We start from the raw sequence: 10,968 nt of genomic DNA, 5'->3' as shown, positions 1-10,968 counted from the left end.
AAATTTTAGCATAGTTCCTAGGATATTGGTTGGCACTCAAAGGGTTAAGGGCCAAACAGAGCCTCAGGCTGAACTTGAATACTGGGACACTGGTCTGGCTTGCATCTCTGTATCAATTCTATTGGAGAACTTGATAGAATCAAATACTATAGGTAAGAGAAGAGTTTATAACAACACAAAACTTTTGTCACTATTTAGTATTATGCAAGAATCAATTTACAATGAGGAATTTAGTAAATCAATTTTTCATGAATCATGTTTTTCTTTAAAAAGATGAGAAAGCATAATTTCCAAAAAGTATGAAACACCATTCTTTATCAAGGAAAAGATGATGGGGGAAAAGCCTAAAGTTAGGTATGGCACGTTGTATTTTGATTTCATGTCAGCAGGACCTATTAGAATGTTTCTGAAGACATTTCCATTTTAATGGTTAGCATATTCTCACCAATTATTCCCTGAGCCAGAAATATCAGTGATGAGCTGCTTGCTATCAAATACATCTCTCAAAGGTCCCTGCAGAATTTCATTGACGACCCCTTCCTCCATGTCAATTAAGACAGCCTGAGAAGGAGAAATAAAATTGAATTAACATATTTTTCTTTAGTTAGTCACTCTGTAAGTGAAAATAACTTATGAGCTAAAAGTTGCATTGTTCTCCTAATTTAAGCTTAATCAGATCTCTATTTGAATCTTTATGTAGACTCTGATATAAGAATTAAAAATAATTTCACTCTGCTTGAAAGGTGAAATCCAATAAAAGATGGATTCTAAACTCTTCCCCTACTCCAAATTACCAACTGGAGGGGAAAAAAATTGAATAATCCCCTCAACTGATGTTCTAACTATTCTTTTATTCATGTGCTTATGTGACTGTAAATTTTTTGAGAACAAGGTCTCAGAAATCTAGAAGGTAACCTTACCAGAGAAAATTTTCAATGTAAGGTGCATTCATGCATTTGTTTACTAGGAGCAACCATGCTGCTCGTTGTGAATTGCAGCCCGAAATTGTCAATTCAAGCCGTAAATTTATTATTATGTGCAAAGCCAAAGCACCAGGTAGATGTCAAAGATGACAACAGGGTCCCTCCCCAAGTAACTCACAATCTGATTCATTACCACAAACTTTTCTGACATGGGAGATAACCTCTATTACTAAGATCACCAGAATAAAAAACTCATAAACTTAACTATGGAAAGAAACAGAGAAGACTAGAAAGAAATATTTAGCCAAAGGAAATATAGCAGGGATAGGGTGGCAGTAGGATTATATACCCGCTACCCTTGCTGTCTCATGCTTTACTTCCCCTATTTTCCACAGTGAGGAAAAAGAGGGAAAAAGTTAAATAAATATAGCAAAGCTGTAAAAAATATGAAATAACCTTAGGGTACACTATAAAGCTATTAACCTTTTAATTCAGGGTCATAGAGGGGTTTTTAAGTGCTTGTGATCATGTGATGTTAAGCACTTACTACATATGCCACTGTTCTAAGTGCTTATATATACCACCCCCATTAAATCCCCACAAACCTACTTTATACACCAGGAAACTGAGGCCTGGGAAAGTTACCTAACTTGGCTATGATCACTGAGCTAGTAAGTGGTAGAGCTGGATAGCCTGGGTGTAGAATACTGACTCTTAACCACCAAATTATATGCTCTACCATTTTATTGAGGGGAGACAGTCAAGTTTGATATTTATAGAGTACTGAGTCCAGTGGAGTTACAATTTGTGAATTCAATTATTTATGTAGTTAATTAACTATGCTATTGTAAACTGGCAATTAAAATAGTATTACACAGTATATTAGAAATACATGCGATATAAGAATCCAAGTGTATATATCTTACCCGTGCTTTTAAAGAACAAATTTTCCCCTTGGAAATGCTGCCACCATCACCAACCACTCTGAAAAATAAAAAATAATAAAAAAAGTTCATAAGATCTTCCATGGCTATTAGTGCTATCAGGTAATAAAGTTAACTTCCATTTATATAATAAAGCTACTCATAGGCCAGGTGAGACAGACACAAAAGATATCAAAGGAGCCACCATTTCTAATCTTCTCACTTACCTACCTCCCATTACACTAAAAGAAATGAGGTACTTATTTCTCTGGCTTTCTTTGTAGTTAGTGCTGGCCATGTAATCCAGTTCTGGCTAATGAGATAAAAAGGCCCAGATGCAGTTGGTGCCAATTCTTCTGCCTTCCTACCTTGAACAAGATTATGATGTGATTTCTAGATTGGAGGCTGCCATTTCATAGTTATGAAGTAACAAACATAAGACAAAAAGTCAACACACTAAGAATGATACCATAGACCAGTGGTTCTCAACCTTCTGGCCTTTTAAATACAGTTCCTCATGTTGTGACCCAACCATAAAATTATTTTCGTTGCTACTTCATAACTGTAATGTTGCTACTGTTATGAATCGTAATGTAAATATCTGATATGCAGGATGGTCTTAGGCGACTCCTGTGAAAGAGTCGTTCGACCGCCAAAGGAGTCACAACCCACAAGGTTGAGAACCGCTGCCATAGACAGTATCTTGTTGTTAAAGGCACTTCTCCAAACCTAGAACATACAAATTCCTGGTTTTATTTTTATCTGAGATAACTGGATACCTTTATTGCTTAAGCCACCATTAATGAAGTTTCCTGTTGCAGCTAAACACTTAACAACCAATGTACTATTGACTATATACCATTGACTACCTAAGGGTGTTCCTAGAATTTTATGTTGAACATAGTTACCAAAGTAAATAATCTAGGACCAAACATAGTGTACGAGTCAATGTTGTTTACAAGAAGACACAATATATGAAAGGCAGCAGAATTAAGCATAAAATGCTGTAGGTCAAAGGTTGATAAACTAGGATCCTCTGAGCAGCTGTTTGTTTCTTAAATAAAGTTTTATTGGAACTTAGCTACACCCGTTTGTTTATTAACTTTATATCTGCAAAACTTAAAATATTTATCATCTGACCCTTTACAAAAAAAGGTCTGCCTCAAATTTACCTACCTGCTATAGGTAAATTCCTATCATGCTGTTAAAAAGGTATGATCATTTCCTTAAACAGATAAAGAAGCGTACACAAAGAAGTGATCTTGTTTTCAAAATATTTTTTTTGTGCTTATTTATGGAATCAATTCTACATATGTTGATAGTACATGGAAACAGCAATATGCCAAGCCCCTTCTCCCCTTCATCCCAAACTCGATACAGGGGAAATAAGAATGCTCGCAGGTTAATTATGAAACAGTAGATGACAGTATAGTTATGTGAAGTCACCTTATTCAGAGGGACTAGCTCCCAGGCTGAGGCTCAAATATGTAACATTCAATGAAAGGACTGGCTACCAAGAATAGAGGGGGTGGGAGTTGGAATTTAGTAGAAGCATCTGAAAGGAAGTATTACAACAGCAAATTTGAGTCTCTTAATAGGATTTAGGGGAGAGGATGTTCTAGTTCACAAACAAGAGGGAATCTAGTCCATGATTAGGTATTTCCATATAATGAAGGTAAATGACACCAGCTATCAGGGCAATACCCTGAAGTACTCTTGGTCGCCATGGTCACTAGACAACCTTCTATTACTTAGCTTTTCAGGTAGATTTCCCACAGAAGAGAATGTGCTTCTGAAGGAAAATGAGTGACTAGTCTTCTTGAGTTATAGTTTCTACTGCCAACTAACACATTGACTTTCCACTTTTCGTTTGGTGCATCTGTCTGTAGTATTCAGCACTGGACCCAAGTCCACAAGGTTTCTGGGTTTGCAAGCCTGAGGGTCAGACTCTGGAATTCATCATGAAGGAGGTAATTGCCTCAAATACGCAAACAATTAATTCAAATTAGAACTGGAATTTTTACTGAACTAGATTAAAACTGGATATGAAGTATATATTTTTCAGCTCAAGCCCATCACAATTTGGCTTTAAGTGTTTTGAAAATGCATGAACTTAATAATTTAACATTAAAAGCTATGAATAAACCTTGAATGTCAAATTACTTTTTCAGATACAAGATGATATGAAGAAATATATCCTTTATTAAATAAACCAAAGTAATTTGACAATTGCTCTTTTCCCTCTCAGCACATTCTACTAGTAGAGCACATATTCCTGACCACAAATAACATTCCAGAAATGTAAACAATATACTTTTCTTTCAAAAGATAAGCCATTACTGGATGCATTAACAAGATACACAAAGAGTAATTTTTAGCAGTCCTTTAAGTGTAACTTGATTTAGAGGTCAAGTTTAGAAAAGGTGTACTAAAGGTCCTTTTTGTTGCTTAATATAGTCTTAAGAAAAAACCCATTGTCCTGCTCTGAAGAGTGACACAAGAATAGTAATGTTATGAGAATAATGAGAAATATGCTTTTAATAAGAAAAACAAACAAAAAAAGCCAGACAAGTTCTTTACAGTTATCAGCTTTGAAGAACTCTCTTCCAATCTGTTAGCAGGAAGAGTAATCATTACTCTATGGGATATGCATCCTCTCATCTTACCTGGTATCCACGTTTCTAAAGAAGCTGCTTATTGCCTCATCATAAATTCCTTTCTAAAAAGAAAGAACATATTGACAGCATTTCATTAAGTTTTGCCTCTTTCCCAAAGGAAGTCCTTGCCATTGAATAACCCCACAACACGGTAACAGCTGGAGCCTGACTATGAGAAGAAAAAGCAAGTTACCACAGGATGCTCAGACCCAGTCTTCTAATCCATAGAAGACAAAATGTCCTGAGATCTAGGAGTTCAGTTCGGGGAAGGGTGGTGAAGTCCCCGAGAACCCTAGAATCAAGAGAGCTTTCTCTGAATTCCAGGTGATCATTTTAAAAGCCAACTGGTTAAATCAGGGAATAAATAATGGCACACATGTTACCTCTTTTACGTTTTTTTTTTTTTTTTTTGGCGCAGACCTCCCTCGAGGGCCCGAACCGCCTCCCAGGACCCAGACCTACATCAGAGACTCAGTCCTACATACAGGTGCAGACCATTATGCCAGGGTCCAGAAGTCCATCCCGGGGCCCAGAACTCGACTCTGGAATCCAGTCTTTTATCATAGTACAGACATCCACAGTAGTCCAGACCACCATTCCATGACCCAGAGATCCAGCCCCTGACCCAGACATCCATCCAGGACCCAGACCATGCTCCAGGGCCCGAACCAACCTTCCATTCCCAGACGTAAATCAGGGGTCAGACCTACATCCGGGTCCCAGATCTTGATTCCAGGGCCTGGAAGTTCATTTTGGGGCCCAGACCTCGAACCCAGTATCCAGGCCTTTATTGTAGTCCAGACATCAATGGTAGTCCAGAAGACCATTCCATGAAGCAGACCTCACCCGAGATTCCAGACCTCCCTCCTGGACCTGAACCGCCCTCCCAGGACCCGGACCTACATTAGGGCTCAGACCTACATCCGGGTCCCAGACCTTTATGCCAGAGCCCAGAAGGCAATCCCAGGGCACAGACTTCAAAAACAGAATCCAGGCTTGTATCTGGGGGCCAGATCTCCATCCGTAGTCCATACCACCAGTACATAACCCAGACGTCCAGTCCATGAGCCAGACCTCGCACAAGGTGCCAACCCTTCCCTCCTGAGCCTAAACGGCTCTCCCAGGACCTGGACCTACATCTGGGGCTCAAACCTACATCCAGGTCCCAGATCTTCATGGCAGGGCCCAGAAGTAAATCCCAGGGCCAAGACATCAAACGCAGAATCTAGTTTTGTATCAGGGGTCAGATCTCCATCCGTAGTCCAGACCACCAGTCCATAACCCAGAGTTACAGCCCATGAGCCAGACATCCTCCGAGACGCAGCCCTTCCCTCCGGGGCCCGAAGCGTCCTCCCAGGACCCGGACCTACAACTTGGTCCCAGACCTTTATGCCAGGGCCCAGAAGGCAATCCCGGGGCCCAGACCTCAAACCCAGAATCCAGGCTTGTATCAGGGGGCCAGATCTCCATCCATAATCCAGACACCAGTCCATAACCCAGAGGTCCAGCCCATGAGCCAGACCTCCTGCTTGGGTCAACCATTCCCACCGGGGACCGAACCGGCCTCCCAGGACTTGGACCTACATCCGGGGCTCAAACCTACATCCGGGTCCCAGATCTTCATGGCAGGCCCAGAAGTAAATCCAAGGGCCCAGACCTCAAACCCAGAATCCAGTCTTGTATCAGCGGGCCAGATCTCCATCCGTAGTCCAGACCACCACTCCAGAACCCAGAGGCCCTGCCCAGGACCAGACCTCCCGCCTGGGTCAACCCTTCCCTCTGGGGCCCGAACCGCCTTCCCAGGACCCGGACCTACATCCGGGGCTCAAACCAACATCAGGGTCCCAGATCTTCATGGCAGGGCACAGAAAGCAATCCCGGGGCCCAGACCTCAAACCCAGAATCCAGGCTTGTATCAGGGGAAAGATCTCCATATGTAGTCCATACCACCAGTACATAACTCAGCGATCCAGCCCACTAGCCAGACCTCCCCCCAGGGTCCAGACCTCCCTCGGGGGCCCGAACCACACTCCTAGGACCCAGAACTACATCCTGGGCTCAGACCTACATCCGGGTCCCAGACCTTTATGCCAGGGCCCAGAAGGCAATCGCGGGTCCCAGACCTCAAACCCAGAATCTAGGCTTGTACCAGGGGGCCAAATCTCCATCCATAGTCCAGACCACCACTCCACAACCCAGAGGTCCAGCCCAAGAGCCAGACCTCCCGCCTGGGTCAACCCTTCCCTCCAGGGCCCGAACCGCCCTCCCAGAACCTGGACCTTCATCCAGGGCTCAACCTACATCTGGGTCCCAGAACTTTATGCCAGGGCCCAGAAGGAAATCCCGGGGTGCAGACCTCAAAACTAGAATCCAGGCTTGTATCAGGGGGTCAGATCACCATCAGTAGTCCACACCACCAGTCCATAATTCAGAGGTCCAGCCCACGGGCAAGACTTCTCCACAGGGCCCACACTTCCCTCTGGGGCCTGAACAGCCCTCCCAGGACCGACCTAAATCCAGGGCTCAGACCTACATCCGGGTCCCAGATCTTGAGAGCTTGTTTGGAGGTTCTAGCAGGGGAGCGCAGCTACTCGTATACCCTTGACCGAAGACTGGTCCTCTCCTGGGGGGGGAGGGTGCGGGGGGTCATCCTCTTCGACCGAGTGCGCAGCTTCGGGAGGGATGCACATGGATCGGTGAGGGAGGAGGGGGACACCCGCCTAGCCAGCCAGATCAGCCGAATCAACCCTGGCGATCAATGGGGTGACAGATGTCGCAGCCAGATCGTCCTCACATCCCGGGTCCCAGATCTTGATTCCAGGGCCTGGAAGTCCATTTTGGGGCCCAGACCTCAAACCCAGAATCCAGTCTTATATAAGCGGGCCAGATTTCCATCTGTAGACCAGATCACCAGTCCATAACCCAGAGGTCCAGACCAGGAGCAGACCTCACCCCAGGGCCAACCCTTCCTTCTGGGGCCCAAACCGCCCTCCCATGTACCGGACCTACATCCGGGTCCCAGACCTTTATGCCATGGCCCAGAAGGCAATCCGGGGCCCAGACCTCAAATCCAGAATCCAGGCTTGTATCAGGGGGCCAGATCTCCTCAGTAGTCCATACCACCAGTCCATAACCCAGAAGTCCAGCCCATGAGCCACACCTCCCCCCAGGGCCTAGATCTCCGTCTTGGGCCCGAACCCCCCTCCCAGGACCCAGCCCTACATCCAGGGCTCAGACCTAGATCCAGGTCCCAGACCTCAAACCCAGAATCTATTCTTGTATTAGCGGGCCACATCTCCATCCTTAGTCCATACCACCAGTCCATAACCCAGAGTTCCAGCCCAAGAGCAGACCTCCCTCCAGGGCTTGAACCGCCCTCCCAGGGCCCAGACCTAAATCCAGGGCTCATACCTACATCCGGGTCCCAGATCTCCATGGTAGGGCCTAGAGACCATTGTAGGGCGTAGACCGCAAACCCAGAATCCAGGCTTGTATCAGGGGGCCAGATCTCCATTCAAAGTCCAGAACACCAGTACATAACCCAGAGTTCCAGACCTCAAGCCAGACCTTCCCCCAGGGCCCACCCTTCCCTCCGAGGCCCCAACTGCCCTCCCAGGACCTGGACCTACATCCAGGGCTCAGACCTACATGCAGGTCCCAGACCTTCATGCCAGAGCCCAGAAAGCCATCCTAGGGCCGGTACCTCCAACCCAGTATCCAGTCCTTTACCCTAGCCCCGACATCCACAGTAATGCAGACCACCATTCCATGACCTAGAGATACAGCCCCTGACCCAGACCTCCACCAGGGCTCAGACAGCCCTTCATCCCCAGACCTCTCTCCCAGGACCCAGACCTACATCCGGGGCTCAGACCTATATCAGGGTCCCAGACCTTCATGCCAGGGCCCAGAAGGCATTCCCTGGGCCCAGACTTCAAACCCAAAATCTTGTATCAGCGGGCCAGATTTCCACCCGTAGTCCAGACCCTCAGTCCATAACACAGAGGTCCAGCCCAGGAGCCAGACCTCCCTCAGGGCCTGAACCACCCTCCCAGGACCTAGTGCTACATCTGGGGCTCAGACCTACATCTGAATCCTAGACCTCCATTCCAGGGCTCGAAAGTCATCGTGGGTCCAGGACCCTGAATCCAGTATCCAGTCCTTTATCGTAGTCCAGACATGCACAGCAGTCGAGACCACCATTCCATGACCCAGCTGTCCAGCCCCTGACCCAGACCCCCCACCTGGGGCCCAGACTGCCCTCCAGTGCCCCGACCTCTCTCCCAAGACCCAGACCTACATCTGGGCATCAGACCTACATACTATCTGATTGGTCTTCACCAGAATCCTGATAAAAGATGAGACCCTGATTATTAGGGGAAGGTGTTTAGTTTCGTGTAGTCTATTAGGTGTCTAACGCCAATATACGTTTCCATGCCAATTAGTTCTGAAGTTTGTTCTTCACTGACAGGATCCCATATAACGCATATCGGTCAGATACAAGCCCAATAGAGTAAACCCGGCTCCTCTGTAGGAGGAGCCTCTTTGACAGGTGAGGGGGTTCCGGGGAGGGGGCGGCCGGTACCTGGTTGACCGCGGCGTGCTCCCTCAGCGCCAGGTCCCAAAAGCAGCAGCCGATCTGGTTTCCGCACTGGCCCACTGCGATCGGGGAGAGGAAGGAAGGAAGGAGGACAGACATTAGAGGGTCCCGCTGGGCTCCGCGCCGCCCGGGTGCTCACCCTCCCGGGGCAGCTCACCCTGAACGACCACCGACTGGGTCATCCTGCCGAGCGGCCGGTCCCGCGCCCTCAGGCACCCGCTCTCGCTTTCAAATTCCCCGCCCACCGAGGGGCAGGGCGGCCGTAAGTCACGCTGCCTCCGCCAGTCGCTGCCATGGCTGCCGTCGCGACCTTGTTGTCTAGGTTCGGGCTAAGACTTTCCGTCAGAAGGCCGCCAAGTACGCCCGCGTCTCACTGTTACCATAGCGACGGTACCTCCGGCCTGCAGATCCTCGCTGCCCTGTCAACATCCGTTCGCGTTGGCAGCGCCCGAGACCCGGGTAACTGGCGGGTGATTAGCGTGGGGAGCGGGATTTTAAACCTTGTGTCCTAAAACTGTCCGCGGGCCCTGTTTAGAGGGTAGTCGTTCAGTCGTAGGGGGTGGGTCAGATTCCGTTATTCAGCTTCCTCGGTGCTCTGTTCGCGTCTCGGTCCAACAAGCCCTTTGTTCTGATAGAAAACGAAGAATGTGTGTGAGCAGCAGGAAACCTCAGACCGACAGGCGTGGCAAGATAGAACAGAAGTTCATTCACTTCTAGGCTCTCTGGAGGGTTCAAAAGACATTAAGACATAGATCCCCAGCTCCGAGAAACTTAGAATCTAATTGAAGATACACACGGAATGCTCAAGTTACTGTGACTTTTAAATACTGACTATAAGTGCATTCAGTGGATGACGATGAAAATGGGTAGATAGAAGTCTGATGAAAGAGATGAAATGGAAACATTTGATTTATATGCAGTGTTGGGTTTATGATCTAGGTAGAAGTGAAATATATGACAAAAATAATAGAGTGGCCCAGCCGATGTGCTTCAGTGGTTGTACGTCAACTGTTGGATTCCCGATTAGGGCTCATGCCGGGGCTGCAGGTTCGATCCCCAGTGGTGTAGGAGGCAGCGGAACAATGATTCTCTCTCATCTTCGATGTTTCAATCTCTCCCTTCTCTGAAATCAATAAAAATATATTTAAAAAATAATAGGATGGGGGAGGGGAAATGGAATATACTCTTGAAAGGTTCTGTTAGTATATATGAAGTGGTATAATGTTATTGAAGGCAGACTGAACGTTAAAATATATACTGTAAAACCTAAACTAATCAAAACTAAACCAAAGCAAAGCAAAACACAAAGATTGCATAACAATAAACTAGTAATGAAGATAAGATAGGTTCATAGAATATACTCAGTTGTTTTAAAAGAACAGAATAAGAAGAAAAACCAAAGAACTGATGACATAAATAGAATACAAATGGCAAGAGAACCGTTTTAAATTCATTCATATTTATCACCTTAAATGTGAATAATCAAAACATTTGATTAATTAAAAGTCAGAGATCATCGAAATAGATAAAAACAGCAAAACTGAACTATATGTTCTTTATTTAAAAAGACACTTTGTGCAGGAGGCAGTTTCTCTCTCCGATGTTTCTCATCGATGTTTCTCTCTCATCGATGTTTCTGACTCTCTATCCCTCTCCCTTCCTCTCTGTAAAAAAATCAATAAAATATATTAAAAAAATAAAAAGATACTTTGAATAGAAACCAAATAGGTTAAAAGTAAGTTTGGAAGATACATTATATACTAACACTAATAAAAAAATACCTATATATCTTTCAGACAAAACATATTCAGAGCAAAGAATATTACTAGGGGTAAAGAAGGATATTTTCTAATAAAAGTTTTTAA

The 10,968-nt window shown here is 45.6% G+C and overlaps 2 protein-coding genes across 4 annotated transcripts in view; one reads left to right on the top strand and one right to left on the bottom strand.

The window, feature by feature from the left end:
• The window catches only part of TUBE1 (tubulin epsilon 1), a 20,021-nt gene extending 10,665 nt beyond the window's left edge, over positions 1-9,356 (bottom strand). Inside the window, exons 1-5 of the mRNA XM_006760165.2 lie at positions 9,261-9,356; positions 9,089-9,162; positions 4,513-4,565; positions 1,850-1,907; positions 446-561 (exon numbers count right to left, since the gene is read on the bottom strand). Of these exons, the coding sequence (XP_006760228.1) occupies positions 446-561; positions 1,850-1,907; positions 4,513-4,565; positions 9,089-9,162; positions 9,261-9,285 (326 nt within the window). The 5' untranslated portion in view covers positions 9,286-9,356. The remainder of the gene's footprint in view (positions 1-445; positions 562-1,849; positions 1,908-4,512; positions 4,566-9,088; positions 9,163-9,260) is intronic.
• Positions 9,357-9,437: 81 nt separating this feature from the next.
• The window catches only part of FAM229B (family with sequence similarity 229 member B), a 9,429-nt gene continuing 7,898 nt past the window's right edge, over positions 9,438-10,968 (top strand). Inside the window, exon 1 of one of the 3 annotated variants that reach the window (XM_006760163.2) lies at positions 9,438-9,562. The gene's annotated coding sequence lies outside the window, so the exon portion shown is untranslated. The remainder of the gene's footprint in view (positions 9,563-10,968) is intronic. The other 2 variants (XM_006760162.2, XM_006760161.2) reach the window with 2 other exon arrangements.

Source organism: Myotis davidii, unplaced genomic scaffold, assembly GCF_000327345.1.
Source record: "Myotis davidii unplaced genomic scaffold, ASM32734v1 scaffold196, whole genome shotgun sequence".
NCBI lineage: Eukaryota > Metazoa > Chordata > Mammalia > Chiroptera > Vespertilionidae > Myotis > Myotis davidii.
The sequence above is the reverse complement of the archived record's forward strand: the minus strand, read 5'-3'. Positions and strand labels throughout refer to the sequence as shown.